Source organism: Ursus arctos, unplaced genomic scaffold, assembly GCF_023065955.2.
Source record: "Ursus arctos isolate Adak ecotype North America unplaced genomic scaffold, UrsArc2.0 scaffold_19, whole genome shotgun sequence".
Taxonomy (NCBI): domain Eukaryota; kingdom Metazoa; phylum Chordata; class Mammalia; order Carnivora; family Ursidae; genus Ursus; species Ursus arctos.
Window position 1 is genome coordinate 33817983 of NW_026622863.1, and position 18256 is coordinate 33836238.

Here is an 18256-nt window from a genome sequence, read left to right on the forward strand (position 1 = left end):
TGTCATCCCACGCACGCTTTGATGGGGGCTGATGAGTCACTGAACCATACAAGGAAGTTTTTTCACGTAAATGGTTTGCGGGTGAACTTGTTTTCTGCCCTTTAAGGCAGATTTTTTTTTTCTCTTTCTTTCTCTTTAAAGAAGAGCCTTTAAAACAGAAATGTGAGGCAACATCTTGACAAGCAAGACCTTTTGTTCCGCAGGAGTCTGCAGTGGGTCCCTTTCGCCGTTGGGGGGAGGGCAGCGAGCCCCTGAGAGGTGGATGCTGATCGGTGCTCTGCGGGGGCCGTGGCGGGTGGTCTGGCTGCAGAGGGGAAGGTGGCCTGCCGTTCTGTGTGCCTCCGAGACTCCTACCCGACTGTTGGCTCTGTTGGCTCGGAGACGAGGCCAAACAGACTCCGAAAAGAGCAGCACGTGTCCCCACAGAGGAATTAGGGCCTCTCCTCACCTGATGATCATAAAATACCCAGCGGGGCAGCCAGCTCAACTCTCTGGATGGAAAGGTGTTTTGGAGAGAGGCTAATGGACCAGGAGACAGGGCAGAAGGCCCACAGACTTGGTGGCCATCACCCACACCCTGCTTCCCGGGGGATCCTGGTGCCCTCTTAGAACCGACAGACGGTCTCACAGAAAACCCTGAAATGGACAGATACGCCCTTCTGAGGCACCTGGTGCTACCCTGACCGTGGCAACGGAAGTCCAGGGTGGCTCGCTGCCTGGTGGGGGGGCCAGGCAGATGCTGGGGTAAGACCCTCTGGCCGAGCGGATGGAATCTGACCTCCAGCTCTAGCAGATGTCCAGGGACATGTGGATCCTGAAAAGCACAGCCTGGAAGTCAGGGGCCGAGTCAGCATTAGCCAAGCAGCCCACTGGTGTCTGTTGGCTTTGTCACCATCTGCATGGAGCTAGTATGGTCCTTATCTCCCCCTCCCACCCCCGCCCAAGGCCTCCCGGTCACAGTGGAACCAGTTGTTCTCAAAGTGGGGTCCCCGGACCAGCAGCACCTGCTTCACCTTGAAGTTTAGTAGAAGTGCGGATCTTCTGTCTCCTCCAGGTGCTTCTGAGGCCCACCAAAGTTCAAGAACTGCAGTAGCTTAAAGAAAGGGCGAAGAGTAACAAACATTTACCAAGTGCCGACTGTTTTCCCTCCACTTCACTGTGTTGTCCTCGTTAGGCCATACAGTGTCGCTGAGGGGTGGGGATTATATCCCCCTTTCACAGACAAGAAAACTGATTTGCAAACTAAATAACTTCCTGTGTGTCCAAGCCAGAATTCAGACCCGGGTCTGAGCCCCTTCTGTGTCCTCCAGGCCCTGCTGCCGGGTCCCTTGCGGCCTGAGATCAAGCATAAATGGCTGAACAGATCCGTGGCTCTTGGGTCACTCTGCCAGCACCTCCCCCATTTGTGCAGCTAACTTAGAATCACCTTGATGGACACCCTCCTGAGTGCCCCTCTGGCTCCGTCGCGGACTTCCCTGGGCGAGTCTCAGTGTGCCTGTTTACAGGGCCCTCCTCCGCAAGGAAGGGGCAGCCACCCTGTAAATCCTACCTCTCCATGAGACCCCCTGCTCAGGAAGACAGGAGCGGACGTCACGCTAGATTCAAGCCCACTGCCACTACCAACTGGACACCACTTTTTTGCACACCAGAGGGCACCTGCAAATTAATTACGGAGCTGAAGCCTTTTCCAGGTCGCTCATAAACTCGGGCCCTTTGTGGAAGGAGCCAAGGCTCCAGCCCAGAGGAGGCAGCCCCCTCACAAGGAATAGGAGGCTTCCCAAACAAAGGGATGAACCTATCAGACGCCCTTTGAAGTCATGCGAGCACTAGAGAAAGTGCTAAGACAAATAAACAGCGGGGCCCCCACTGAGACGCTACCATTTTGAGGCTGAGCAGGGGAACTCCTTATTTGGGATAGAGATTTCCCTTTATCGGGCCCAGAGGAAACAGGGCGGAAACAGGGGGCCTGGTGTCGCTGTCCAGTGCTGTCCCCCGCATTCCAGGGAACGAACCTCACTCGGGGTGATCCCTCCCACATGACAGAGGAAGAGAGCGGCCTCTGGTACAGTATGTACATTTTTAAACTTATTTGGTGGGTTGCTACTATAACCAGGGGTGTTTCCTCAGAAAATGGCATCTCCCATTACAGATTGGCAAGGGGCCCCCACTGCGGTTTTTACTTCAGCGTTCAGCGTGCCCTCTGGGCACCGGAACGCCACTGGAAAAGTCATTGCAAAGTCATACGGTCTTCTCAAGTGGCCAGTTTCAAAGGTGGGGTCTCAGCCATGCCTGGGATGTGAAGGGACTGTGTCGTGGGGATTGCTAGGCGGGGCAGGACAAGCCTCTGGCTGGCCGAGAGCCTGGGGAGGACGGGCGGGCTGTGTTCCTGGAGACCCCCATGGTCTGTGCTGACTGAGGGAGCTGGTCGTGTGCTGGCCAGATGGCCACGGCCCCTGAGGAAGGTCTCTTTGACACAGCAGAGGAGGGCACTGAGGCATGGCCATCACAGCCTCAGCCAGAAAGCCCATCAGAAGGATCTGCACAGAGGGCTGAGGTCAGGCAGGAGGACTGCTGTTTCATTTTCTAAATGGGAATGCTCCCTTTGCCCACTGATGCTTGCGGTGGCTTTACAAAAACACACAGCACGGGGAAATCTATACTGATTGATTTGGAGGGCCTTCCTCCAGGGGTTAGGAGTGGAAAAGCAAGACGCAGAGATCTGTGTATAATGTGATGCCCTTTTTTGTAGAATGAAATGCGACACAAAACAGCAAAAACTGAGGACCAAACTAATTCTGTGTATTTGCATTTAATTACGTGTGGCCGAGGAGAAAGAGCTGAATGGATACATGCCGGGGGCAGCAAACTGACAAAGGGGGATTTGGGGGACGCAGCCCCACCCACTCATGCTATCATAGCAGAGTGTGGCCTGGAATATTATTATCTGGTCCTTTATAGAAAATGTTTGCCGAACCCTAGTACGTGTTGTGGTGTTAGCATGGGTTTAGGGGTTACAGGGGCGGGGGAGATGGGGTGGGAGACAGAGGTGAGGTTAACAGAAGGCCAACATATACAATATGGGCTAAATTCATGTAGACATTTATGCTGGTGTGTGTGTGTACATGTACGCACAGAGAGAACCCATGGAATGATGGCCACAGGCATACAGACATGCAGGCGGTGAGCCACATGATACAATTCCCGTGCTCTACTGTCCACCCTAACACAGTCTGTAGGATTCTGTCTTCCAGTGAACATATATCATTTGAGAAACCAGCTACTCGACTGAAACATTGAAAAGTCAGAAATAATAGGAGCTCAGATACCTTCCAGCTCTTTCTAAACATGTGGAATTCTGACCACTTTGAAAATTCTGCAGAAGGATAGTACCACCTTCATGATCCCAATTTCTGAACTCTGGGGATTTTTTTAATATTCCTTTTTAATTAAATGTACAATACATGGATCTGGCTTCCTGTGACAATTTGAAACATTACAGATAAAGCCGAAGCGCCTCCCCCCCCACCTTGGTTTTCCCTCAAGCCACTTCCCTCTGCAGGAAGACAGCTGTCATCAGCCTGACACATGTCCCCCCTCCCCCACACTGTGCACAGTGCATGCATGTAAATCTATGTGCACACGTGTGTGTTCGCTTTTACACTTAGTGTATGGTGCAGGTGGAGCCCGTGGCAAACCTTCCAGCTCTCCTTCATTCTTATAACTGCTGTCTCGTCTGACCCTGTGCGTGGCTCCAGGTCTGTTTGACGTGTCTCCATTGACGGGCGTTGTGGGGGTTTCTGGTCATCCTTAGTTTTTCCCTGAGGTTAACTACCATCCTGCTGCACTCAGTAGCTACCATTTATTGAGCACCTACAGCGTGCTGGCATTCAGCCTGCAATGTCAGTCTTGTCAACACCCGCAAGAGGCAGGCGCTCCTGTCGTTTCATGTTACAGAGGAGGAAATTAAGTTTCCAAGAAGTGATAGAATCCGCTTGAGGCTGCGCAGCTTACACACAGCAGAGGAGAAGTTCGAATTCGGCTATGTCCCCTCACTCCGTTTATGATACTGCACACGCCTGAGAGCCAAGGCAGGGCCTTGCCCGAGCCTCTGAGCTCCTGGGAGTTGACTGGCTGGTGGGGGAGGCAAGTGAGCAAAGGGAGGTGAGCGTGGAGCGTTGGGTGTGCTGAGTGTGAAACTGGGGATCCCCCTGCCAGCTTCCCGAGAGTGCTGTGATGAGCTATGGAAGGCACGTGCAGCCCCTTCCCGGGTATCTTGGATGGGGTACCATAGCAGGGGGGCCCTGGGGCTAGGGCCATGTGGAGACAGGGGTGCATTTCCAGAATGCTGAGAGCAGGTCCGACAAGCAGGTCACCTCAGGTTGGGGTCCTGGTTCAGATAGCCAGCTTTCACCGCGAGCAGGTAACCATCCCCCTCTGTGTTGTAGGTTCCTTGTCTGTAGGATGGGGATCCCACCTGCACCCTTACACTGATCCCTCTAGGTCCCTCATGTAAGCAGAATCATACAGTATTTTTCTTTTTGCTACTGGCTTATTTCATTCAGCATGATGTCCTCAAGATTCCTCCATGTCGGAGCACAGGTCTGAATTTCCTTCCTTTTCGTACACCTTATTGTATACACACCACGTTTGTCTGTCCATTCTCCCATCAGGGGATTCTTGAGTTGCTCCCACCCTTTGGCTGTAGTGAATAAAGCTGCTATGCACACTGGTGTTTAAATATAATTTAAAATATACTAGCGACCCCCAAAATATAGGTGCCTAGGCTCCACCTCGCCCCCAACATCCTCCTGATGAGACTGTCCCATGGCTGGACTCTGTTACTGGAGTGCTCTCTGAAACCCCCTAAGTGGCTTTGACATGTTGCCAGGATTGAGAACCTTGCAATGGCTGTCCCTGGACAGGCACTTAGCACAGTGCCCACCTCAGGAGGCCCCGGGCTGTCAGCCGGGGTGATGGGGCTGCTCTGGGCTCATGTGTGACCCTCACAAAAGGAAAAGAAACTCCATTTGCTCTGAGCAAGAGCCCACCTCATGAATCTTCTTTGCCAAAGACTTGAAGTTGGCCCTGGGCTGACGTCCTGCCTGAGTGCAGGGAGCTCTACCCACAGCTCCCCTGGGTGTCCAGGTAGCTCCTTGCAACATGGCTGATGTTGCGGGTACCCAGGTGTGCAGGCAGCACCGGGCCCGGTGCCTAGCAGGAACACTGGCATTTCCACCCTTTGAGGGAGCAAGAAAGAGATGGGCGTCCATTTCTCCAAACTGAGGAAGAGCCGGGAAAGGCTGCTGAGCACAGAGGTACCCTGGGTGTCCGTGTCCCCACCTACACAGCCACATGCCCATCAGATGGACCCCAGCCGCCATATTCCTAAAATGGAAGGGTCAGCTCGAGTGGCTGAAGCAGACTAGCGGAGCCATCGGGAGCCAGGCTTCCTGGGGTCCATCTTTACTTCGCAGCTCACCAGCTGCATGAGTTTCCTGGGGCTGCTGTGACAAAGTGCCACCAACCGGGGGCGCCTAAAACAACAGAAACTCACCATCTCAGAGTAGTGGGGCCAGAACTCCAAAATCAAGGTATCTACCCTCCACAAGGCTGTGCCCGCATGCACACACTCTACGGGAGGTCCATCTTCTTGCTTCTTCAGAGTTCTTTGGCTTGTGGACGCATAGTTGCAACCTTGGCCTCCAGCTTCACATGGCCATCTTTCCTTTGTGTATGTGTGAGTCTTCATACGGCCTTTTTATAAGGACACCAGTTGTTGGCTATGGGGCCACCTCTGATCCAGCCTGACCTCATCTTCCCTGGATTGCACCTGCAAAGACCTGTTTCCAGATAAGGTCACATCCACAGACACCAGCGGTTAGGACTTGGACCTATCATTTGGGGAACACAACCCACAACACCAGCTGCATGACCTTGGACAAGGAATTAACACCTCAGTGCCCCCTCCTCCCGTGTATCATGGGGACAGACTCCTGGGCCCCACCTGGCGCTACGGAGTTGGAATCTGCTGGTTTTTTTTTTTTTTTTTTTAAGATTTAGTTATTTATTTTAGAGAGCGTGTGTGCGTGCATTGGGGGGGGGGGCAGTGTGCAGAGAGAAAGAGAGAGAAATCCTCAAGCAGACTCCGTGCTGAGCAGGGAGCCAGACACGGGACTCCCTCCCAGGACCCTGAGATCACGACCTGAGCCAAAACCAGGAGTCAGCCATTCAACCGACGGAGAATCTGCCTTTTAACAAGACTGTCCGCATGGTTCCTACACACATTTGGGTTTAAGAAGCGCTCGGTGAGTTTTAAGAGACTGGATTCGGTGCTCAGCACAACAGAAACACTTCATACATGTCAGCCATTATTTCTGACCTGTTTTCCTCCGTTTTATAAACCTTGAGAGCACCTTCCATTTACCCCGAGAAGTTCCGGTCAGCACACACAACAGGGCAGAAGCACACGTGGCCTAATCCCTGCCCCTGAGGAACTCAGAGCTTGGGGAGAGAAACAGCCCCGTGCAATCTATTAAATGTGGTCAGACCCATCCGTGTGATGATTGGATTTTGCCAAGGGTTCGGCAGGCCCTGAAGTGCCAGGTAGGATGGAGTGCCCAGTGGGGAGCCTGGCACCAAGGCCAGTTCTTCTCACCAGCCAGATGCGTGGTTGCCCAGGCAACCGGCCAATGCCCCAGAGACCATGCGCAGGACGCTGTGCCTGAGTTCCCGCTGTTGCCTTGGAAGCAGTGATGACTGTGGAGAGACCGCCTCCGGTGGGCACGTAGGGGGCTGAGTGCCCTGGCTCTTTCCCCTCTTTCACACAAATTGTCAGTCTCCCCAGGACCTGGCTGTCCAGGCAGGTGTCAGCAGGATGCCCAGCTGCAGGCGGTCTGGAACTGCCACGGGGCAGTCTCAGACTGCAGTTTAAAGGACTTCTCGTGCATCTCGGAGCAGGTGCAGTCTCCATAAAGGCAGAGGAAGCCATCGGGTGTGCCTGTCGGAGTGGCTCCATGGTCGGGCACTGAGGAGCCACCGCTGGACCTGCTCCCAGTTCCAGCGGTGGCTCTTACTTGCCACATGACTTAACCACTCCCAGCCTCAGTTTTTCTCCTCTGTAAAATGGGCCTAATTATATCACATGCCTTGTTGAATGGTTGGGAAGATTTAAAAAATTAGTTTATTATATAAAGTGCTTCACACAGGACCTGGCCTATGGAGAGCGCTCCGGAAGCGATCACCGTTAATGCTCTTGTGTCATTTGTCACTTGTGTCATTATGCAGGGTGGTTGTTCCTGGAACGTGATAACCACTGGATAAGTGGTAGCCAGTATTACCGTGTTTCTTAGCTTTGTGAGCATGAGTTGAGCCATGCTTTACCTGCCAGCCAGTGGGGGGTGGGGGGGACGTGGCGGGGGGGACGGACCAGGGCTAGGCCTGTGTCTTGTTTTGTGTCCTTTCTCTTACTTCTGATGCCCCCCCAGAGCCAATGGCCAGAGTAGGCATCCCTACACTCCTCTTGAAAATCCTGAGTCCCTGGAGGGTAATCACTGATGAATCCATCTGTCAATTAATTGTACCAGCAGGTAACAGCTCAGTAATCATATTGGCTAAATTAGCATCTCTTTGTACGTCCACAGGGGGCTGGGAGGTTACAATCTGCCTCAGGTTGAGGGTCAAGACCTGAGGGCCAAGTGGGTAGTGTGGGGATGACACACATGGGCAAGTCACAGGCCACCTTTGTATCTGAAGGCAAAGTGATGGTCTTTGATGCTGAAAGGATTTAAGACGTAGTATCCAGTTACTCTGGAGGACTAAAGAGAAGGCCAGCAGCCCAAGAGTTGGGGCCCCCAGAAGCACTGCTTGGCAGGGATGGCGAGTTACCTACACGACCCCATAGCGAGTTGTGAAAGAATGAGGAGGTCAAGGGCCCCTGTCTAGGAATCAGAGAGGCCAGACAAGTTGCCCAACCAGTCAGTCTTCCTGGATGTGCAAGGGACATTTGGGGACGGGACCCTATAGACCTGGGAGGGAAAGTCGGAAGAGCAGTTCAGGTGAGCAGGGTGCTACCTGCATTCTGACCCCAAAGTGCTGGCTCATTATGGGGAGAAGCAATGAATGTGTTGCTGGTTCTCTGGGGACATTAGTGATAGGGGGGCCCCAGGACCTTAGGACAGCATTGCCTGATGGAACTTTGCAGTGATGAGAATGGTCTTTCTCTGCACCATCCACCATGGTAGCCACTGGCCACTTGTGGCTATCACGCAGCCACAGTGTGGCTAGTGGGACCGAGGCACTGAATTTTTCACTGCATTTCATTTTAATTAAGTTAAATATAAGTAGCCACATGGGGCTAGGGACTTGGGTCCTGGGCAGCACAGCTTTGGGCCGTCTACCGGAGAGAAGTTCTAAAAGCCAGTCGGGTTCCTCCCCGGCTCATTTTTCTTGGCAGCTCCAAGGAGCTCCCGTGCCGCCTTTCCTTTAATGACAGGTGGTGGGGAGCATGCGTGCTCGTGTGAGCCTGAGCTTCGGAGGCTGCGGCAACCAGCAGAGCAGCCCCATCACCGGGAGGCGTGCTTCCAGCACATTCTGAGTCACGCCTCTCCTGGTGAGGGGCACACTCCCAGTGACAGCTTGTCTCCCGTGGAGGAGCCGACAGGCTCCGCTTTCCCAGGCCGGAGAACCCCGGGCGTCTGTGGTTGTCTCTGCCGTGGGAGCAGTTGCCGGAGAGATGGCGGATGTTGCCCAGGTAACGTCCCCTCCCTGACGAGCAGAGGGTGAGGACTGCAATGGAGTGACTGGCTCTGCCACACAGGAGGCAGGAGGCTCTTCCTGCTGGCTCTGTTGTTTCGGGAGCTGGCGGGGCTTAGTCACGGATGCCAGGAGTCTTCCTAAGTTCCGCCTGCTCTAGACCACTCACTCCTAGGACTTGGTAGGTGACGAGAATGAGAGCTGCTGGTTAACCAGCACGGGGGCCGGGCGCTTTCTAGATGTTATCCTGTGGAAGAGCCGCGGAAGCCTTGGGCCGTCGTCCGTCCGACCCCGCATCGCAGATGAGGCAACTAGGGTTCAAGTAATAGACCGTGAGTTCCACGAGCACTTGGGGCCTGTCTGCTTTGCTCACTGTGGGGATCCTTAGTGCCGAACACAGGGCTTGGCACGTTGTAGGAGATGGTTCTGGGTCATTTTTGTTGAATGGTTAGATAGGTAGTGGTTGGATGGATGGGTGGATGGAGGGATACATGGATACACAGGTGGATGGGTGGGTGGACAGGTGGATGGATGAAGCAGAGCTTAGATTTGAACTGAAGTCTGCCGTTGCAAACCTGTGCTCTTGACCGCTAAGTGGTACTATCTCTGGTTTTGTCTGATGTCCCCCTCTGCCTGCTTAGGTTGGGATTTTTTTCTTAAACATTTTAATTGAAGTATAATTTACGTACCTTAAAATCCACCAATTGCAAGTGTATGATTCAGTGACTTTAGCAACTTCATAGAGTAGTACAACCATCATCACGATCGTGTGTTCGAATATTTCCATCATCCCGAAAGATGCCCTCGTGTCTGTTTGCAGTCTCTTCCCTGTTGCCACCCCCCCCAGCCCCAGGCAATGACTGTTCCGCTTTCTGTCTTTATAAATTTGCCTTTCCTAGACACCTCATGTAAAAGGAATCCTACAAGACGTGTTTTGCTCCTGGCTTCTTTAACTTAGCATCTCATTTATAAGTTTCGTCCATATTGTAGCCTGTGTGAGTAGATCCATCCTTTTTACTGCAAATACTAGTCCATTGTCTGGATGGACCACATTTTGCTTACCTGTTCACATGTGGGTTGTTTCCAGTTTGAGGCTATGACGAACAGTGCCATGGACATCCATGTCCATGTCTATGTGGAGTCTGTTTGTATTTCTCTTGGGCAGATTTCTAAGAACAGAACTGCTGGATCGTATGATAAATGTACGCTTCATGCTCTAAGTAACCAGCAGACTGTTCTCCGGTGGCTCTGTGCTCCCGCACAGTGCCATCAGCGGTGAGCACGGATCCCAGTCCCCCACGTCCTCACCAGCACTCGGGATCGTCTTTTTGGTTACAGCCCGCCTGGTGTGAGTGAAGTGGTGTCTCTTTGTGGTTTAAACTGGTATCTCCCTGGAGGCTCGCCATTTGGAGCAGCTTTCTGCACACTTGCTCCTAGACTGGCTTTGCCTTGAAAAGCCGGGGGTTGGCAAGCTTTTTCTCTAAAAGGACCAGATAGCAAATATTTGGGTGGGGCTTTGTGGGCCACACTGAATTTCTGTCCCATGTTCTTTGGGGTTTTTTGCTTCACAACCCCTAAGAACATTCTTGGCTTCCTTGCACAAAACGAAGCCGGGGGCTGGGTTTGGCCCCCTGCCGCACTTTCCAGACCCCTGTTTCAAGCCCCTCTCAGAGAATTCCAGGGCCCCTGCCAAGAGAATCCAGTGGCCCGTGGAGTCCATGCTAAACATGGCAAGAGGTCACCCACCCCTCCTGGTGAAGGGGCCCACCAAGAGGACCATCCTGCAAAGCCAAGGGCCAGGTTCCAGAGGCGTCCCATCCGAGGCTCATGATGATTCAACACCAGATGAGCTCATCAGAGTTCCTGGGATGAAACCTGCTAATTTGTCACCCAAGGCAGAGTGAGTGGGTCCCTGTGGGTCCTGGGCAGGCCTCCCTCTGCCCTGTGGCTACCCTGTCCCAGACCTTAGAGCCTCTGGTGGGATCCAGCTGCCGCCCCCCCCCACCATGATTTCACAGCCCCACTGTCCACCTGCTGTTCCCACTAGCATCTCCTGCAGCTTCTCCACCCCCTGGTTGCCTGGCCTCTGGCTCTGCAAGCCTCGTGGACTTGTCCTGGCCCTCACCGTATGCCACCAAGCTTTCTTGACCCCCTTCAGCACTATGTATCTTGACAAATCTATCCCTCCTCTCCACTATCTGCACTGGCCCTGACAGATGTGACAGAGAGACACCTTTGGAATTAACCAGAGCCAGTTCTGACTCCTGAATTGTCCCTTTCTAGCTGTGTGGCCTTAGGCAAGTCATGCCACCTCTCTGGCCATGAGAGTCCTGTGTGTAAACAAGACACTAGAGTCCTGTAGCAGACACTGCAGATGTGCCCCTCAGCCACTCCACTCTGAAGGCTGCTCACTGGACCACATGTGACTGCCTGGAGCCATGTTTTTTCTCGCTATGGAAGCACTTAGTCCTGGGCACAGGGCAGCCAGAAGTATGGCAGTGTCCAGGGAGTTGGTGGGTAAATGCTGCAGCTTCCTCGCTCCCTGGTGGGGGGAAGGGGGCAGTGTATTATGGTCTCCATGAGTCCCCACGGGATTCACAGCCAGCCCCACAGTGGTCATAATACTTGGTGGTGCCCCGTTAATGACCGCCTTCTCCTCCCCACCCTGCACTCATGTGTCCTACATCGCCTCACAAATAAAGAAACCGTTTGTACTTGGGTTTTTGTCTTAGGCTCTACTCTGGGGGCTGCTTAGCCCATTGCTGGTCCCCAGCCCCAGGGTTACCATGAGGATGGAGCGAGGGGATGCCCAGAAGTGCTCAGCATGGTGCCTGGTGCGTAGTGTGTGCTCATTACGCATGGGCCCTTGTCACAAGCACTGCAACCTTCTGGTTTTGAATGCACCCCCAGGTCCTGGGGGGATGCCCGTTAAGCAAGGGCTCGGGTGCTCGCAAGAGAGCTGTTGTCCTTCCCCTGTGAGGAGGGGTGTGTCGGTGAGCTCTGAGGCTGATGCTGCCCAGTGGGCCGTTTTGCCTGGACCTTGCTGCCTCAGAGCCTCAGTGATGTCTGAGTGTGGGGAGCTGCGGACAGCACTCATTCCCCCCCTCCCCCGCAACACACTGGCTGTATTTGGCAAAGTTTCAGTGAGGGTTGGGTGGAACAATGTTCACCAAAGATTAATGATAGCTATTTCTAGGTTGTGGGATTTTTGAGGCCTTTTTTCACTTATCCTCTTCTTTGTGCTTTCCAGCACGGTTTAAATTTCTTACAAAGAGCAGGCATCGTTTTCACAAAAAGAATGAAGTCATTATTCTTTCAAAGGTAAATAACTTGCAGCTGATCAGAAGATAGGGCCCTTACGGCTCAGGCCGTATTCAACTCTAGAATCTACTGTGGGAAGACATGGACGTGAATCGTGTGGTTTTCTTTGGGGCTTAATATATGGCGAGTTTCTGTGACCATTTCGTGGTCATTTAAAAATAAAGCAATTCTCTGGGTATGGAACAAAACCACCATGTCTAGGACTCAAAGGAGCATTCATCTTCTGGGATGGATCGGGTTCTTGCCTTGGGAAGTGTCTCCATGGCGTTAGACTTTGGGCACTCTGTGTTTGCACAGGCCAGGCAGTGCGGAGGTGGCCGTGCTCCTGGCTGGCGGGGACTGAGACTGGTTACCGGCCCAGGGAGGCCTCAGGGTGGCTCACCCTGGGTGGCTCAGTCGGTTAAGTGTCTGCCTTCAGCTCAGGTCATGATTCTAGGGTCCTGGGTTTGTGCCCTGCATCGGGCTCCTTGCTCAGCAGGGAGTCTGCTTCTCCCTCTCCCTCTACCACTCCCCCTGCTTGTGTGCTCGCTCTCTCTCAAATAAATAAATTTTTAAAAAAGAAGAAGATCTGGGATGATGAGGGGAAACAGACTTTGCTGTGAGTTAGCTATGTGAGTGATGGTGGTGACGATGGGGCATGTTAGCAAGTGAGAGACTCTGGAAAATCATGGAGTTTGGGAAAAAACAAGAGAGAAAGTGGGATCCTATTTGCATACTGTGGGTTGTCCATTTCGTCCTCATAAAGTTTCTCAGAAGAGACGGGTTAAGAATTTGGGTTCCCTTTTTGTTGCCAGTGTCTATTCTGTGTGGCCTTTGACTTTGAATGTGACTCCATACAGAGAGTGGGCCGCATGGGTCCACAACTTAACAAAGGTCATACACTGAAAGAGGCTGCAAAGTATTTTCATGCCTGATTTACAGAAAAGGAAACTGAGGCTCAGTAGGTGATATGCTTTATGATGAGAACTGGGACTGACTCTAGTCTATCTTGCGTTCTACCACGAGGCCTCACTCCGCATAGTTAAGTACTCAGGTTGATAAGGAATGGGTTCCCCCAGATACTTCCTTGAAGACCCTGGGTTCCAAGACCACTTTGCAGTTCTGAACTCAGAAACTAAATGGCCAGGGAGACCCTGGCGGCTTCAGGGGCCAGTGGGGGACCCTGACCTCCTCCCTCCCCCCTCCCTCATTCAGACTCTGGCTCAGAGATTGTGACTTGTCACCCCAGCTGGCTGCTGGCACGGTGACACTAAACTTAGGTTTTCCCCAGGGAGCAGAGCACTTAATGAAGGAGTTCATCCAGTGGGAGACTCCCAAGCAAGCCAGGGCAGCAATGGGGCAGGCAGCTGCAGAGCCGGGAGGGAGTTTGGCTGGGACCTCCGCCTTCTGAGGGCTGCTGTTTCCATGATGTCAGAGAGGCGGAACTCTGCCTCACATCACGGGAGACAGCAGCCCTCGCCCCAGTGCTCTCCAGCTTTGGAAGCCGCCCTGAGCAAAGGTGAGAATGCTCGTCTTACTCACCAAGCAGGAACTGAAGACTGCCTTCAAGTTTCCTGGGGGCCCTCTGGGCTTGTCTCCACCTGGCTGGATTCCCCAAGCCTGCCTGTCCTTTTTCTTAGCTGGACTCCACTCTCCAAGGGGGCCTCTCAGGACCGGGATGAGAGGTGCCTCTAACTCGAAGAAGGTCCCTCTGTGGACCCTTGAACGCACCCACTCTGGCCGCGTGTGGATACTTGGGAAATACGTTTGGCAGATGTGATCTGAAAGAGAAACCTCTTCACTCTTTTTTAATTCGGTAGCAGTGTGAAGATTTCTCGGCTGGTGTCCGGGAGGCCTGGTTATTTGCAAGCATAGCCTGTAACTCTGGGCAGGACCTTTCCTTTCTTTGGGAGGCCGTTTCTTACGAGGAGGTAGTGGTCCACACCGACAGTTTCCTGGGGTTTATACATCCTAATGTATCTGTTTCTTTGATCATCTTGCATCTTCCGCCATCAGCATGTCAGTAACATGTCTGTGTTTCCTCTCTCCCAACCAGAAAAAGATTTACAAATATAAGAAAGTCCTGAGTAACCCCAGCCGTTGGGAAGTGGTGTTGAAGGAGATCCGAACTCTGGTGGACATGGCCCTGACGTCCCCCCTGCAGGATGACTCCATCAACCAAGCCCCACTGGAAATTGTCTCAAAACTGCTCTCAGAGGTAAGACATTCCTCCCGCTTGATTTTGCACACCCCTCCACCCCCGCCTTTCAGTTTTTTTTCTTTCCCTCTGCTGAGCACAACCCCGTAGCCAGCAGCAGAACTGGACCCGAGTTTGTACTGTCTCCCCATTGCCCAAGGAGGTGAGCGGTGGCCCCCAGCAGCCTGAGGGAGCCGAGAAGGAGATCTGTTCCCAGGGCCTGCAGCCGAGCAGCCCCCAGGGGTGTGGCAGGGGTGAAGGGGCGGTTGTTGCCGCCCTGCCATGCCCCACCACTGAACGTGGGGGGACTGGTCTTGGGCCTGAGACTGGGCTGGTGGAGATGATGGTGACAGCGAATTTCAGAATTTTCCCGTTCGTCCCCAAGCCAGAGCACATCGTTGAAGCCCCCAGACCACGCGTCCCCCCACCCCTCGGCATTGGGGCCAGCCATCCTGGCCTGGCTCCATCCTCCCTCTGCCCTGGCCTGTATCAGCTCCAGGGGCCCAGGCAGCAATAGCTTGCTGGCAGCAGCTTACAGCTAGCACTACTCTGCTTTGCCAGGTGACCCCACACTAGGGTGTGTGCCATGCCGGACACTGTCCTGGACCAGCCCCTGTCCTCCTGGAGCCCATGATCCAGCAGGGGCACAGTCAGAGTCGGTTCTGCTGTTGGTGGGGAGATGGCAGCTGCTTGGAAATGCACTGTTGACTCTGTCCCAGCCATCTTCTCCGCGCTTCCCAGATACTAACGCTTGTCTCATTTGTTTGCCTGCCTGGCCCCCTGGAGACGCTGGCGTTGACGACTCCTGATTTAAACTCTGCATGGCCACCGGAGTGATGCTTCTGTCCCCCTCCCCTGGGACAGGCCCCTGCTCTCCTGGCACGCCCAGTTCCCTGGGTAGCTTCTAGATGCCCCTCTGAGTCCACACAAGCTCCTTGCTGCCTAGAACCACCCCTTCCTCTGTGGACCCAGGCTGGTTGCTGCCAGTCAGTCCAGGAAACTGGCCCAGGCCTTCCATGTCTGCTGAAGAGAGGGTCCCTTGCCCTGGAAGCAAGTGGGGGCAAGAAGTAGAAGTTGGGCGGTAAAGATGGTCGCAGGTAGAGGGGCCATGCCTTTGGGTATGAGACAGCTTCATTTCACAGAAAAGCAAAGACTTAGGCTTTGAAATGAATCACAGTCAAAGTCTGGAATTTGAGACCAGGCCAGGGGCTGTATACCCAGCGTTACATCCTGGCTTCCCAGCCTGAGCCTGGCCTGGCTGCTCACCGTCAGTGAACACCTGCCGTGTGCCAGCAGGTGTCAGGTGCCGTGCATATGACGCGGGTAGTACATCCGCCCTAGACAGCTGGGCCTTGCTGTCTCCATTATACAGTCCCCCGAGACACTGAGGGACCTGCTGAGCAAGCGGTGGGGCTGGAAATTCCCCTTAGGGCTCCCTCGCTCTCACTGCAAGGCCACATCGCCCACCCCTTCTGCCCCACCAGTCCCCACTCTACCGTCACACTATCATTAGATCAGGCCTGCTGTCAGGACGACAGGGAAGGCAGCAGGTGGGCACTGTCGGCAACCTCTGGCAGCATTTATTTCCGTCTTACATGTTTCATAGACCACGTGCCCCTGGGCCTTTGCATCACTTCTCAGGCTGAGGTTTTAAAAATCTTCTGATCCCCAAGCACTAGGGTGGAAAGACAAAGGCATTTAAAGGGGAAAGAAAAAAGGAAGCAGCTTGCATCTGCTGTGTACCTACTGTGTGTCAGGCAAGGGGTCGCTGTCATTCACCCTGACAGACAGTGCTGCCATTTGGTGAGGGACAGAGCTGGGACTGCAGGCCAGGCAGCAGCCCCTCGAGGAAGGCTCAGCACCTCTCTGAGTGACATGGTTTTTGAGCACATGCTCTGTGACCACCTCTTTGGCACGCACTTGGAGCTAATACTTTACATTTCTCCAGGGACCCTGTGAGGTAAGTCCTAAAATGTACAGACGAGTAAACAGAGGCTGGAGAGGATAAGTGGTAGGCCAGGATCCACGCCCAGGTCTGTCTTATTGGCAAGCTCACGCTCTTGTGCATAGATGTAGCATAAATGGGTAGAGACTTTCTAGGGAGGGGGGCGCCCCAGCCGTGTGGGACACCGTGGTTGAGAACAGGTGTTGTAGAAGCAGAAGACCCTGATTCTACCCTTCAGGTGCTAACTGGCCTTGGACAACTTACTAGGTCTCGCAGTATTTCATCTGTGAGTTGGGGGTGAAGATGAGCACCCATTTCATAGAATTAAGGGTCGGGTGTTCGACTACGTGCAAAGCACCTGGCCCTGTGCCTGATACACAGGGAGCACTTGATAAATGGTTACATTTTTGTTGTCATGGGAGATGGTTTTGATCTTGACCTTGAGCATTCTCAGCGGAAGGGTCTAGAGGGGTGGGTGGAAAAACAAATCCTTCCTTCTCCTTTCCCTTTTTTGTTTAGAACATATGGCCTAGATTATTTGTGTGTTCTCTTTACTCAGGTTGTTCCCAGGGTCTCCTTCTGGGAGGCTCCAGGTGTCCCCAAACCAACCAGAAGGTGGGCAGGATCCCCAGGAAGGGAGCGAGGGAGGGGGAGGAGGGGGACCTTGGTTCTGAGAAAGGACTGTCCCATCCACTGGCCAAACAAAGCCGCATCCCTGACCTCCCAGGTCTTTGTTGAGTGTCTGGAGTGGCCACTCAGTTTAGGGTGCCCGTGTCCCCTGGGATGCATTGGCTGTTAGTGAGTGCTCTCCACCCAGGGTGGAGAGAAGTGTCCCTGCAGAGTGACACAGGCTGCCTCCAGCGATTGGGACAAAGGAATCGGGACCTGTGCCCTTCGTGGGAAGGTGCACAGGTGCGGTGAGGAGCAGGCCGGGCCGTTCAGAGCCGTCTGCCGCAGCCTGAGGGCTGGAACAGCCCCTTGCTTGAGCTGCACACCAGAGCTCAGTAGCTAGAGATGCGGATGTTGGCATCAGGGCAGACAGTGGTCAAACCCCCACCCCACCATCTCTTTCCCGTGCTCCCGGGCAAGCAGCTGCACCTCTTGAGGCTCGGGTAGCTCATCTGTCGATGGGAGAGGAGGAGAACCACTGTAAGAAAGAAATGGGTGGTATGAGGGTTATGAAGTATACTCACAGCCTGAGGCATAGTGAGCTTGTCGTCAGTCATAAGGAAAGACCGAAGCCTTCCATCAGAAAAATCACTGATGTTTAATATCTGCCACAAACGGGCTCCTTAAACTCTACCAACATCCACAAAAAGAAAAAGCCTTTGGAATCCAAGAAACATCCTTCCACCTTCTCTGTGTTCCTGGATTCTGAGCACTGAGGGCCAGGCTGTCTCCATGGGAACCTGGGGACTTGAGGAGCACAGACGCTGGCCCGGGTTCCATGGTGGTCCTCGCCCCTCAGGCAGCCACACAGAAGCATGTTCACGGCCCACTGGCTTTGCTTTTATTCAGCTGGTTGTAAACTCGTTAGATATCCTGATGTCCTTAAACCAGTGCCAGGTGGTGGACAGGGTGGGGCTCTTTCTAGAACCCAAGAACAATCGATCTTTTGAGGTCACTATCCAGTGAGGCGGCACGTGATGAGGGGGCAGATGTGGCTCTGTTAGGAGATCTGAAGGAGACCAGTGAGAGCCTGTGCCCACCAAGACAAACAGATAAAACGGAGCACGCCATGGAACTAGCGGAGAGGACAAGAGTGACCGTTTCTGGATTTTCCCATGATTTCTCGTTTCCATGTGTTTATTCCTTTCGTCAGTCATGTATTCACAGGATAGTGGTAACAGGTACCCACTGGGTGAGAAAATTCCAGATTGGGAAGAAAAAATCCCTAAAATGAAACGAATTTAATCATTCAACTTACTATTATATCTGCAAGTTAATTGCTAGAATTCGGAATTTAGCTAAAACATGTTTGGCTCACAGACCACCATTCTTCCCTGGGAACCCAGTTGGAGAACCACTGAAATAATATATGTGCTGTGCCTTAAAGGCAATCT

General features: G+C 53.3%; 1 protein-coding gene across 1 annotated transcript in view; it reads left to right on the plus strand.

Annotated features, from left to right (window-relative positions):
* CMIP (c-Maf inducing protein) overlaps nt 1–18256 on the plus strand; it is a 231421-nt gene that overhangs the window by 163754 nt on the left and 49411 nt on the right. The window contains exon 4 of the mRNA XM_026495307.4: nt 14108–14269. Within this exon, the coding sequence (XP_026351092.1) occupies nt 14108–14269 (162 nt within the window). The remainder of the gene's footprint in view (nt 1–14107; nt 14270–18256) is intronic.